This window comes from Cervus elaphus, chromosome 1 (genome assembly GCF_910594005.1).
Source record: "Cervus elaphus chromosome 1, mCerEla1.1, whole genome shotgun sequence".
Lineage (NCBI taxonomy): Eukaryota > Metazoa > Chordata > Mammalia > Artiodactyla > Cervidae > Cervus > Cervus elaphus.
In genome coordinates, this window is record NC_057815.1 from 52,517,469 (window position 1) to 52,531,239 (window position 13,771).

At 38.4% G+C, this 13,771-nt stretch overlaps 2 protein-coding genes across 13 annotated transcripts in view; one reads left to right on the plus strand and one right to left on the minus strand.

Moving 5' to 3' along the window:
- Positions 1–10,648, plus strand: part of BTBD10 (BTB domain containing 10) — a 70,146-nt gene extending 59,498 nt beyond the window's left edge. For all 5 annotated transcript variants that reach the window (XM_043902711.1, XM_043902701.1, XM_043902694.1 and 2 more), the window contains 3 exons: positions 2,861–3,058; positions 5,474–5,584; positions 9,530–10,648. In XM_043902711.1, the coding sequence (XP_043758646.1) occupies positions 2,861–3,058; positions 5,474–5,584; positions 9,530–9,840 (620 nt within the window). In that variant the 3' untranslated portion in view covers positions 9,841–10,648. The remainder of the gene's footprint in view (positions 1–2,860; positions 3,059–5,473; positions 5,585–9,529) is intronic.
- A 431-nt stretch (positions 10,649–11,079) lies between these two features.
- The window catches only part of ARNTL (aryl hydrocarbon receptor nuclear translocator like), a 107,604-nt gene continuing 104,912 nt past the window's right edge, over positions 11,080–13,771 (minus strand). For 6 of the 8 annotated variants that reach the window (XM_043902636.1, XM_043902665.1, XM_043902616.1 and 3 more), the window contains 2 exons: positions 12,995–13,097; positions 11,081–12,063 (listed from right to left, as the gene is read on the minus strand). In XM_043902636.1, coding sequence (XP_043758571.1) covers positions 11,903–12,063; positions 12,995–13,097 — 264 coding nt within the window. In that variant the 3' untranslated portion in view covers positions 11,081–11,902. Of the gene's footprint in view, positions 12,064–12,994; positions 13,098–13,771 lie in introns of all 8 variants that reach the window. The other 2 variants (XM_043902653.1, XM_043902661.1) reach the window with 2 other exon arrangements.

A 13,771-nucleotide genomic window follows, 5' to 3' on the forward strand; every position in this document is an offset into this window, starting at 1 on the left:
GAGGTGGACTTAATAGGGCTTGAGGAATGGTTAAGAGATGGAGGAATCAAATATTCATTCATTTATTTTATAAATAGTTGAGACTGTAATATGACTAACACTGTTCTGAGATGGTTCTGAGAACTTGAGTGCATGGTGATGTCATTTACTCATTTGGAAAACTGCACAGAGAGAGACTGAAATGATAAAGTTCAATTTGGAGTATATTGAGTTTGAGATGCCTGTGAAAGGGCGTCCTAGTGGAGATTTCAGGAGGCAGTTGAATATAATGCATCTGGAATATAGCAGGCAGAAATTAGTAGAATAAATTTTAGGATTGTCAGCTTAAGGTGAGAGAAAATAACCTAGAATTTCCCTGCGAAATAACAATATTTAATGGCCAGCTAAATATTTAGGAAATATTTAACCTAAATATTTAGATAATTTCCTAAAGGAAATTAGTCCTGAATATTCATTGGAAGGACTGATGCTGAAGCTCCAGTACATTGGCCACCTGATGTGAAGAACTGACTCATTGGAAAAGACTCTGTTGCTGGCAAAGATGGAAGGCAAGAGGAGAAAGGGATGACAGAGGAGGAGATGGTTGGATGGCATCACCGACTCAATGGACATGAGTTTGAGCAAGGTCCGGGAGTTGGTGATGGACAGGGAAGCCTGGCGTGCTGCAGTCCATGGGGTCACAAAGAGTTGGACGTGACTGAGCAACTGAACTGAATGGCCAGCTAGAGGAGAAAAAATTGAAAAAGGTGACTGAAGAACAGCAGCCAGAAAGAAGAAAGAAAACCAGGGATAATGATACCAAATCTTAGTGATGAGAGTGCTTATTAGAGAAATGCAAATCAAACTATAATGACCTCACGCTGGTCAGAATGGCCATCTTTAAAGTCTATAAATAATAAATGCTGGAGAGGCTACGGAGAAAAGAGGACCCTCTTAACACTGTTGGTGGGAATGTAAATTGGTGTAGTCAGTATGGAGAGCAGTATGGAGGTTCCTCAAAAAACTGAAAGTAGAGTTGCCATATGATCCAGCAGTCCCACTCCAGGGCATATTTCCAGAGAAAACTGTAATTTGAAAAGATACAGGCACCCCATGTTCATAGCAGCACTGTTTATGATAGCCAAGACATGGGAACAACCTAAATGTCTATCAGTAGACAAACAGATAAAGAAGATATGGTTTGTGTGTTCTTGTGGGTATATAAACACATAATGGAATATTATTTAGCCATAAAAAGAATGAAATAATGCCATTTACAGCAACATGGATGAACCTACAGATTATCATTCTAAGTGAACTAAGTAAGATAAAGACAAATACCATATGATGTCACTTATTTGTAGAATCTAAAGTAGGACACGAACATACCTATGAAACAGAAGCAGACTCAAGACGTAGAGAACAGACTTGTGGTTGTCACTGGAGGGGGGGATAGGGAAGGAAGGATTGGGAATTTGGGATTAGTAGATGCAAACTAATATACACACACACACACACACAGGATAGATAGATAAAGAACTACTGTATAGCACAGGCAACTGTATTCAATATTTTGTGACATAATGGAAAAGAATATGAAAAACATTATATGTATAACTGAATCAGTTTGCTGTATAGCAGAAATTAACATTGTAAATCAGTAAAAAATTTTTTACTTCAGTAAAATTTTTTTAAAAGATGTTCATTTTCTTTAACAATCCAGAGGTCATTTGGAGACTATATAAGAGAATGTATTTATTAAGAGTTTACCTATAAAGGGAATTAAAAAAAAATCATAATGGAAGTATGCAGCCTAGAGAGAGACATGGCTAAATAATAATAACATAGTTAATTATTTAATCATTTATTATATTAATAGTTACTAAGTAACATTTCGTAGAGAGGAAAAAAGCTCTAATTTGGGAGACTATAGATTTGAGTTTTAGTGTCTTCTCTCACTCTCCTGGTAGTTTCTGAGTGATAGATCCTTAGATAAGAAATCAGACATGGCCAATGAAATAGGAATAAAATAAAAATGAATAGGTTGGTGCAGGTGAGTTTGTGACTGTGTATTTGGAAAGTTAAAGTTGTTATGTCAGAAGGGTCAGGTGAAGTGTATCTTTCATTCCTCTCAGTTCTAGGGTCACATAAGCTGTGTGATTCCTGTATGCTCAGTCGTGTCTGACTCTCTGCGACCCCATGAACTGTAGCCCACCAGACTCCTCTGTTCATGGGATTTTCCAGGCAAGAATACTGGAGTGGGTTGCCATTTCCTTCTCCAGTGGTAATTCCTGTACCATGCTGTATTTTGGTTGACCTTTTGCCATCCTTACTCCAAAGTCAAGTGACCCTTTTCATCTCAGTCTGCTTCCTACACAGTAATATCAATGTTGTTTGTAAATAATTTTCTGAGAAAGAAAATGTGGGAAGTGGACTATGGGGACTATTTTATTTCATACGGATAATCTGCAAAAATATCCTTAGAATATACCTTAAAATATAACTGCGTACATTGATTGAAGACAAAATGATGTAGTAAAAAATACCCTGGACTGCGAATAGAGTCATGGAGGGTGGATTTAATTCTGATTTTGAAAATTAGTTTTGTAACCTTAGGCAGATTGCTTCATGATGTGTAAAGTGAAGAGGCTTTTGTTGGATGACTTTAATTGGCCCTTCTTGCTGTAAGATTCTGCAGTTCCATAAGAACTCTTTCTGAGAAAAGTTTTAGTGACTAAAGAATAGCCATTATATTATCTACAGGGTCCCGAAGTAGATGCTGAACTAATGTGGTGTTTTGTTTATCTGTTTGTAGTTTTTGCTCTTCTTTTACTTCTCAGTCACCCCTAAAGTGAAGTTATTTTTGTGGGTTTTATTTCAGGTGCCCTAATGCATGAGTTGTCAAATGATGGTGCTCGCAGACAGTTTGAGTTTTACTTGGAAGAAATGATCCTGCCTCTCATGGTAGCCAGTGCCCAGAGTGGGGAACGTGAATGCCACATAGTGGTGCTTACAGATGATGATGTAGTTGATTGGGATGAAGAGTATCCACCACAGATGGGAGAAGAATATTCACAAAGTATGTACTGTGGCATATTTTCTGTCTCTTAAATCACCACAGATTTTCTTTTTATCATTTATAATCTTTATTAAAGGACAGTTTTTATAAAGAAAGTTTTCTGAACTTTTTCTTATACCAGGAGTGGACAAAACTACAGCCTGTGGGCCAAATCCAGCCTTTTGCCTGTTTTTATAAATAAAGTTTCATGTATTGTCTATGGCTGCTTTCGCGCTACAATAGCTGAGATGAGTAGTTGGAATGAAGACCGCATGGCTAGCAAAGCCCAAAGTATTTACTATATGGCCCTTTACAGAAAAAGTGTATTCACCCATATCATGCACAGAAGTGGTTTGCTCTTTGTTGAGTATCCAGACCTTAGTTTTTTTTTTGTTTTTTGTTTTTTTCATTTAGAAGCATCTAAGAGAAATAGATCCTGGAATAGTAGATAATGAAAAATAAAGCTGTCTTTTATAGAGATGAATTTTTATTTGTATATAAAATGAGAAGCTGCAACTCACTGATTACAAAGATGACTTTAAGTCCTAAGACATTCCTTTTTTATTGTCACATGTGTTCTTGGAGAATACATGACCCTTCTGAAAGCTTTGTGGAACTTTAGGTATTTTTGGTCAAAACAGCACATCTTGAGCAGCAGTGACTTTTTTCTTACTGTACTTCTAAACTTCTAATTAGAACCTTTTGATTTTTTTTTTTTTTCTGTTAGCAAGTGTATCTCATATTGATTTTGTTTGTTTGAATGTTTGTTTTTTGGTGAGCCCAATATAGTATTTTTGAACAGTTCCATAGATTTAGAAAAAATTACAGATAAAAGAATGATTCAAGAACAGGATTATATGAAGTATTAGAACCCTTTAAGCTCTGGTTTTTCCATTTTATTTACCCTTTTCTAAAAATAAAACAGACTTCCAAGTGGTATGCTTTTCTAATTTTAATTCTAAAGATTTTCAGATGATTATTTTAACACAGACTATGGTAGTACTTTTCAGAATTTACATTGAGACATTTTCTTTGCATGATACACTTGAATGAGTACTGTGATTCTTTTGTGGACAGTTGCAGTAATAAAATGTTGCTGTTTCCTCATTCCTAGGCTTTTTGCTGACCATGGTTTTCTATAATATGTGGAATAAAATGTTGAGCTTTAGTTTCAGAAAGTTTGACTTCAAGAGAGGAGGGCCAACCATAGAGCACAGAAAGGACTTTATAGTGATAGAGGAATAATATTAGACCTGGCTTTTCCTTTTTAGTTATTGAGCTTTTCATTTCAGTATTTTTTGGTTTGTTTGGTTTTTTGTTTGTTTGTTTGTTTCTTTTCTTGAACTTTGAAGTTTAAAAGGACTAGAAACATTTTTACTTAATTTGTCTAAATATGTTTCATTTTGTGCCAAAATGTTCCAACCTAAAGAAGATAACATTTGAGGAGACAAGAGATAGCCTATCTCTTCAGGCTGATTTTGCTAAGAGTGACATACACCACCCATTCTGAAATGTCAAAAAATCTTTATCTTAAAATAACAGTAATCTTAAGGATGTAGTAATAATCACAACTTTTACCCCATGAGTAGCTTCTGTATACGTTTTTTCCCTTTATTGGCTCTTAAACCAGCATGTTTGGTTTGTGAGTGTGTTTTTCTTTTTTTGAAAAAACCTTTGCAGTTCACCTTTTAAGGGAGATAACTCCACCTGAGAGAGAGAAGGCGAGGAAGGTCCATCAGTCTAACTCCCTGAAGTGCCCAGCACATTTGGAAGACTCAACATGTTGTCAGTGGAGTGTCTGTCCTTTGCAAAACCAGTTTGCTCTAAACAGACTAACCTAGGCAGAACATGCTCGAATCTGCCATTTTTAACATCAGTATTAAATGGGGCTGTTCGCCTGAATGGAAAACAGTTTGTGGGGAGGGTCTTTGCCTTTTGGGGGAATTATTAATAGTTGCTCAATCCATGAAATGTAAGATGTATCCATTTTGTACTTTCTGACAAGGCAGTTTTTTCCCCTCCAGATGAGGCCTTGTAGGCATCCTGGCAAAGTCTTTTACTTTGCCTGCTTGATAATGATGTGATACTGATACCTTTTTTTTTTATTCTCTTTATTTGAAGAAATTGGGGCAGACCCCATTCTAGTAAGTCTGTGTATGATATATCTTTCAGAAGGAGAGTCTTCCTATGGATTGGGTTATCTGATTGGTTATTAAAGCTTTTCTTGTTTCATCTTATGTAGACATTTGCTTCTATATTAACTGTACTGAATTGTCCTGTCATGTTGGCTAGTCATCCTTTGGCATCACTGCATCCATTATTTGGGCTTTTAGGGTTGTCAGACCCCTTTGATGATCAAGATAAATAAGCTTAAGTCAGTCATCTCTTAAGTACTTTGATTTTAATAAGAAAATATTTTTGTCTCTTTGTTTCCAGTTATTTATAGCACAAAATTATATAGATTTTTCAAGTACATTGAAAACAGAGATGTGGCCAAATCAGTTTTGAAGGAGAGGGGTCTTAAGAAGATTAGACTGGGAATAGAAGGTAAGCTTTTTTTTTTTTATTAATTATCTTTTGGAACTAGCAAGGTTTAAAAGCTGGATCCCATTGAGATTATATTTTGAATACTTTGAGAAAATTTCAAATGATTACTGAATGCTCATACGGTAAACACATAAATAACAAAAGTCAGCTTTCTTTATCTAAGACGAAAAATAGAAGGCCCTTAAAAATGAGTATTTATTCTATAAGATTCTCTAGCAATATAGAGATATGAATTTGTCTTTTCTGCCATCACCCTACTTAATGCATTTTTTACTAAGCCCATGTAGTGTGTTTGGCACACGTGTGTATACTCCCGTAAGATTGACAGGACTCTTTGCCTAATAGTAATTGTGATCATAGCCCAACAGAACTAAAATCTAGTACTTTTTTGAAAATTCATGTAAAAACTGGTGGTGGTGGTTTAGCCACTAATTTTCCAAGATTTTACCTGGAAAATCCTATGGTCAGAGGAGCCCTGCAGGTTACAGTCCATGGGTCGCAAGAGTCGGACACGACTGAGCAACTACACCACCAGCACCACTCTTTACATGAATTTTCAAAAAGTTTTAGATTTTAGTTGTTGGGCTTTGATCACAATTACTATAGCTTACTAGTGTCTTAAGGTATGATAATAGTGAGCTTATTTTCAAATTGAATTGACTGTCCATGTACTTCATCTTACTTAAAAAGCAATCTAAAAGGTTTGCATATACTTTGTGATTTAAATGAATTTATACAGATGCTACCTCAGATCCTTCTTTTATTTTAAAGTGCCCTTACTCTTCCTTGGCATATCATAGCCTAGGGTAATGAGTAAAGGTTCTGTAGCCGGATTGCTTATGTTCAAAGCCTATGATTTAATAGCTGTATGACCTTGGACAAGGCACTTTACTTCCTTTTGCCTTTGTTTTCTCATCTAAAATGAGAGTATTAATAAGTACTTTATAGGGTTACTGTGAGTGTAGAATGAGTTAATCCATGAAGAACACTTTAAATAGGGCCTAGGACATAGTTCATGGGGTTCTCAAGGCAAGAATACTGAAGTGGTTTGCCATTCCCTCCTCCAGTGGGCCACATTCTGTCAGACCTCTCCACCATGACCCGACTGTCTTGGGTGGCCCCACATGGCGTGGCATAGTTTCATTGAGTTAGACACGACTGTGGTCCTGTGATCAGTTTGGCTAGTTTTCTGTGATTATGGTTTTAGTGTGTCTGCCCTCATGTCCTCTCGCAACACCTACCGTCTTACTTGGGTTTCTCTTACCTCGGACGTGGGGTATCTCTTCACGGCTGCTCCAGCAAAGCGCAGCCGCTGCTCCTTACCTTGGACGAGGGGTATCGCATTGGAAGGACTGATGCTGAAGCTGAAACTCCAATACTTTGGCCACCTCATGCGAAGAGTTGACTCATTGGAAAAGACCCTGATGCTGGGAGGGATTGGGGGCAGGAGGAGAAGGGGGCAACAGAGGATGAGATGGCTGGATGGCATCACCGACTCGATGGGCATGAGTCTGAGTAAACTCCGGGAGTTGGTGATGGACAGGGAGGCCTGGCGTGCTGCGATTCATGGGGTTGCAAAGAGTCGGACACGACTGAGTGACTGAACTGAACTGAGCACATAGTTTCTGTGTTTGTGATGGTGACAGCAAAGATGACGGTGTTCAGATCAGTGATCAGATGAGCTGTTGGAGATGATGGAGATGATGTCCTGAGATATACAGGGAAGAATGACCAGAAATGAGGTCTTTGCAGGAAGGGGAGGGGAGGAATCTTGGGGTTTAAAAAGAGGGCACATTAGCTTCACCAGTATATGTCCTCTTCTGTTATTTTGTAAACAGTGAGTTTTAGCTGCTTGGTTTCAAAGCTAAAGAGACTGTAACTGGAAGGGGAATTACTTTAGCAGGCCCCTAACAGTTATTTGAACTGATAACAAGTGGGTTGGAACTATGTTTAAAAAAGCCTGATACACTGTGCTAAGGAGTATGGACCTTCCCCTTTAAGCATGAGGAAACCATTGGTAGTTCTAAAGCAAGGATGTAATATGATTATACTTGTGTTAAGAGTGGTGATTCATTGCGGAGAAGAGATTGGAATACAATGAGATGGGAATTTAAAGACTTTCTAGTAGTCCTGGAGCAATCAGGGACAAGGGAATAGAGAAAAGGAAACCTTTCTGACCTCTAGAGCTGCCCTTCAGATGGTAATTGGAAGTGTGAAACGAAGAAGAAGACATTCTATACAAGGTCTTTAGAAGGTGTTTAGTCCTGCTTGCCCCTGTGCCTCCCTCACCTCAACTCCCCCCTCCCCCCACACACATGCACATGCATGCACACACACACACACTGCACACATGGCTAAATATACTAGCTGCCAGTGATGCCTGCATAACAAACTCCTATGCAGGAATCCTTAATTGAACCCTTACTATTTGAGGCCTGTTTTTTTTTTTCTGATTTTAACTGTGGCCCATAGGCCAAATCCAGCTTACTACCTGTTTTTTATAAATCAAGTTTTCTTGTAACATAGACATACTCATTAATTTTATGTGTTGTCTGTGGCTGATTTCATTTTATTATGGCATAGTTGAATAGGTGTGATAAAGACCATATGGCCCACACGCCTGAAGTATTTACTGTCTGGCCCTTTACAGAACATGTTTGCCAGTACTTGGTCTAAACTAGCAATTCATGCTAGTAGGAAAGAGAAGGAACTTGTGATAGCATCTAAGGAAAGTATATCTTTAGAGAAACTGCCGAACTGGTAAATGACTGAAATATTCCCAAGACTGGGATGGTTGTTACCAGTTGTTAGTCTTCAGTGACTACCATCTAAGAGAGGAAAGATGTATAATTACCAGGGAAAGCTGTGTCTACTGAAAAAAAAAAAAAGTTGCACAACCTGGAAGTTGAGAATTATGTTTTATTTAGTGGCCTTACTGTCAGTTGTAGCCTTGGATATAGCCTCTCAGACAGCTCTGAGAAGCTGTTCCAAGGAGGTAGGGGAGGAGCTGGGATATGTAGGAGTTTTTGCTGGGAGAAGAGAAAAAAATGATCGAAAGGTTACTGCTAATCACAAAAGGCAGACAGCTCAAGTATTGATTTTAGTGCCTCTCTACCTTCGGGGAAATGCAGGAGTCTGGGCTTGTTGAAATTATTCCTTTGATACACATCTTAACAATCTAGGGCTATTTTTCCACCCTGAATTCCCCTCAGGGGCACCCTTGGGTCGGGGGTGGGCTGCAGGGGCTGATGACTTGATGGTCACAACATTTCTATTTACTGAAATGGCAGGCAACTTTTTTTTTTGTCTATGCTACTTTGGAATTGCCAGTCTGAATGAACTTGATTGTTCAGAGTAGTAACATTTAAATGATATAGAGATTAAAATATTGGCTTTGCTGACCTAGACACAGAAATACCTGCAATCGGTGAAGCTGGAAATCACTGCAGCTTCTTGCCACTTGAACAGTAAAAAGGAAAGAAAAATCCCAAAATGATGTAAGGATGAGATTTAGGTTTAAAGAAAGTAGAAAACATATGGCAGTAAATTGCAGGCCCTGAGGCCAAATAATTGTGTGAAGGGAAGGGATCAGGGATATCAAGGGTGCACAACCAGAGCCCATGATGCACTAGGTTACCTCCCGTTGTATTAGGGACCCAGCCCCACCATGCTTTCTGAAAGTTTTTCTGGTGGTTGGTGGGAGGTTTTGTGAATTATATCAGTAGGATTTCAATTTCTTGCTGTTTGAACTAATGACCAAAGAGAATATTGGTTTCCTTCTTTGTTTTAATCTGTTTGTTCAAGAACTATAGTAACCCTCTTTAGGTTAAACTGAATGAGGAATGTGGGGACCTGTGTGTGTGTGTGTGTGCGCGTGCGTGCGTGTGCATGTGTGTATACCTGTGTGCATGTACATCCTGTTTTTAAAACCTTTCTCTCCTTTAGGTTATCCTACCTACAAAGAAAAAGTAAAGAAAAGGCCTGGGGGCCGCCCTGAAGTGATTTACAACTATGTCCAAAGACCCTTTATTCGAATGTCTTGGGAGAAGGAAGAAGGAAAGAGCCGGCATGTAGACTTTCAGTGTGTGAAGAGTAAATCTATCACCAATCTTGCCGCCGCTGCCGCAGACATTCCCCAGGACCAGCTGGTAGTCATGCATCCGACTCCACAAGTGGATGAGCTGGATATTCTACCCATCCACGCCCCTTCTGGCAACAATGACCTCGATCCCGACGCACAGAATCCGATTCTGTGACAGTGATGTTCCTTGAAACCATAGCATGCTACTCTTCACAGTGACGCTGCACTCTCCTCATCCTGCACTGCGAGGCCACTCTCTTCATTGTGAGATGCACAGAACGATGTTTAGGATATTGCAGTGTAGGCTTTTTTTTAAAGACCAAAGGTAGCTGAATGGTTTTTTAAATGAGTACAACTCTAGCATCTTGAGGTTCCAGTTATATAAATGTATTTGTTTACTAGTAGGTTTGTGAAATTGGTTCTTTGTATGGGGGATAGTCCTTTTTCACACATCTAGATCTTTCCAGAAGTGGTGGAAATTGGCAGCTGGGGTACTTTGTCTAGATATTCATCACACCCCAGATAAATTGTAGAATATTATATAGTTGCACTTTATAAATGGTGGTTAAGTGGAACTGTTCAAGCCATTTTTATAGTTGTGATGCACAATATAATTTAAATAAGTGCTTCTATCAAAGTATTCCTTCAGTAAAATGTGTATAGTTTGCTGCCCATGATGAGCAAAAAATGAGTATCACTGGGCTTATTTGAATGATGAGGATGAGATTCAACCATATCTTATCAGTTATCTCAGTGCCGTTTTCATCCTTTTCAAGTGAGTCACATGCAGAGAGTGTGAACATCAGAGGTGGATTATTATCCGGTCTGCCTTACCCTTAATCTGTTCACAGATATTTATTTACTAATGATTTTTTTTTTTGAAAGTTATGGGATAGGCAAATGAAGTGTTTGCTCTTCATTTACTAAATGATTGTAAACTTGTTTTTCATCAAAATAAAATTCCATTGTTTTAATGTTTTTGATCTTTATAAGCATCTTGACCAGATTTTCAGTCTCATATTTTGCAGATTTCCTGTCTTATTGGTGTCAGTATAATTAGAAACCAGGAAGTAGCTCAAGGAACTCCAGTTTGACATGTGTGATGAGGCACTTATATTCTCCAATAACTATAAAATACACTATAAATCCAAAACATCATTAGAGCTGAAAAGGGAATATTTTCTAGTGCAACCTGATACGAAGATAAAATACTTTTACTAGGTTCTGTAGTAACCTTAAGTTTCAGAGCCAAATTCTGATACTAGTTCAGTGCTTTCTTCATTATACTGTGCTGTTCTACCTAGCAAATTGTTCATGCATACGTTTTTGTTTTGTTTTTTAATATTCTGTGACTCAGTTCAAGAAAAATCCAGAAGTATTTAGATGCTTTTTCAGTCTGGGGTCACTTAATGTTTGAAGCCAAACAACTGGTAGTAGAGAGGAGTTGTATTAGAGAAGCCAGTTTGTTCTGTCTAATCTTGAGTTTGTAATTTCAGAGGTCTTGACGTTTGTGTTTAAGCAGTAATATCTTTGTTCTCACAGAAACTAAAATTACAGTACAGCTAAACAAGTGACAAAGGAAAATTATGTATGTCCTAGAATTTTTATGAAGACCAGAAGGGCACTGTAAATGTTTTTGGTGTGGATCATCCGTAAAACACCCATCATGGAAAATCAATGATCTAGCCCTATAGCATTTTTTCCTTAATTATTTGAAATGTGAACAATATTTATAGAACAAGGGAAACATTTATTAAAAATATTTAACTAATACATTATACTTTAACCCATATTTATAGTAAAGGATTCTTACAAGGAAGAATAAACGGTTTTATGATACAATTAGTATAAGAAATATCCACATGGGGAACTTCTTTGTAGTGTAAAAACACCATACATCTGAAATGACCATTTGCATATAAAAGCTACCAATGATGCTTCTGTGCACAATGATTAAAAAATTCAACACAAACAGAATCCAAAATATACAATTAACGCAAGCTATCCACAGCTAGCCCAATAATCAATGATGAGGAAACACTGGAGCAGGCTTTAGTTCCACTTTGTCTGAAGTTACACATAGTTAAGATTGACTTGTATCAATGGCTCTGAGATGGCTTTTATGAAGACAGTACATAAAAGCTGTTCTCTCCTTATCCAGTAAGCTTCACAGACTGTATAACTCCATCAGTAATGCACTTTGATACTGTAGCTGTCGCCAAAGCAACATATAGTGTTTACAGCGGCCATGGCAAGTCGCTAAAGTCAACAGGGCCACCAAGCCCAGCATCTGCTTCCAAGAGGCTCATTATGACAGCCATTGCTGCTTCATCATTACTGGGACTACTTGAGCCTTGATCGTTGTCTATCATGTCTATGCCTATGTGAGGGTTTTCACCTGTGGGAGGAGATAAAGACTGGTAAGTGATACCAAAGCATGGTTAACTTTAGTAAGCAGTTCCTAAGTACACTTTTAATAAGAAAGTTAAACTTAACAGTAGGGCAAGAAGGCTGCTTTGCCTTTTTTTTTTTTTTTTTAATATTCGTGTTTTTCAAATGGAAGACCCAACTGTTTAAGAAGGAACGACTTAAAATTCAATAAAGATTAAAAGTATGAGTTGACCTCATTTTAATATTCTGAGATAACCAGTTATAAGGAGGGAATTATAGAAGGAAAACCATGCAGGAGACCCCGGTTCGATTCCTGGGTTTCCCTTGTGACTCAGCTGGTAAAGAATCCGCTTGCAATGCAGGAGACCTGAGTTCGATCCCTGGGTTGGGAGGATCCCCTGGAGAAGGGAGGGCTACCCACTCCAGTATCTGGCCTAGAGAATTCCATGGACTATATAGTCCACGGGGTCGCAAAGAGTCGGACATGACTGAGTGACTTTCAGAGATTAAGGGGAAAAGATCTAGAAAGAGAAGTAGAGAAAAAGATTGGTAGTGTGGGAGAAGCAAACTCTTCATTGCTTGGTGACTTTCAATACCCTCTGAAATGCTTTTTGATCACCCTTTTAGGTTCTGTCTGAACCTCCATGAGCTCTCCGTCTGAAGAGATTATGTTCCACACATAATCCTACACATAATGGGAGAAAGCCTGTGTCCAGGCTACTGGAAACCCCTCTTGAATTCCAGAGACACACCTGGACCCCCACCAGAACCCAACCATTAAACTTAACTTTATAGTAAAGATTTAAATAAATTTTAAACCTTTACTTTGTTCTTAACAAGTTTACCTAGAACTGATTTGTATGTTCAGTTCTTAAAACTGATATCATGCCAGATGTTTTTGGCAAGCTCACTGCAATAGAGATAATAATGCTACTTACCAAGAATAGAAGAACTATCAGAATATGGATAACCTGGATTCTCCTGAGCCTGCCCTGGTAGTAGGCCACTGGAAGGAATGTCTGGAGTCCCTCCATTTAAAATCTACAAACAAAAGTGAAGTTTTCGTGTCATCAACAGTTTCAATTGGTATTTTATGCAGTGTCACCAAGAAAATGAATTGTGTTGAAAAGAGGAAGGTGAGGAGAAAAAGCTTCAGGTGGTTTTGGTTTCTTACTGGATGATTTCATACCAGAGACTATTAGGAATGGTCACAGTGAGGAGAAAATCTCTCCCCCAAACCAGTATCCTCTTTACTGGATTCAGCCCACACAAGCAATTTAAAGGCCGAATAAAATCCTTAGAGCACTCATTACCTTGGATCATGCTGTTCACATGGTCCTCTAAGGCCAAGGACTAAATCTCAATGAACTCAGGTGGGCAGGGCCCTCCCCTGTAAGGGAGTAAGATTCCTTACAGCAACAGATACTGCTGAACAATCAGTAAGGAAGGGTTGTTATACTGGGAAGAGACACAGCTTTGAGGAGTCACAAATGAACAACAAAACACTAGAAGTTCATCATCATTAGTTGTCCCACAGGGGCCTACATTAGTAACCAGTAGTTTAAGCTCTGAGAGAGGCTACTGAGAAATACTGAATATTATTACCACTCCTCAGTAGAAGAACTCTTGTCTTTCCTCAACTGTCTACCCCCTTCACCCTCCCATGTCCGATTCTCACAGAAAAGCACCTCTGAGAAGTATCTGGATGTGGGTGA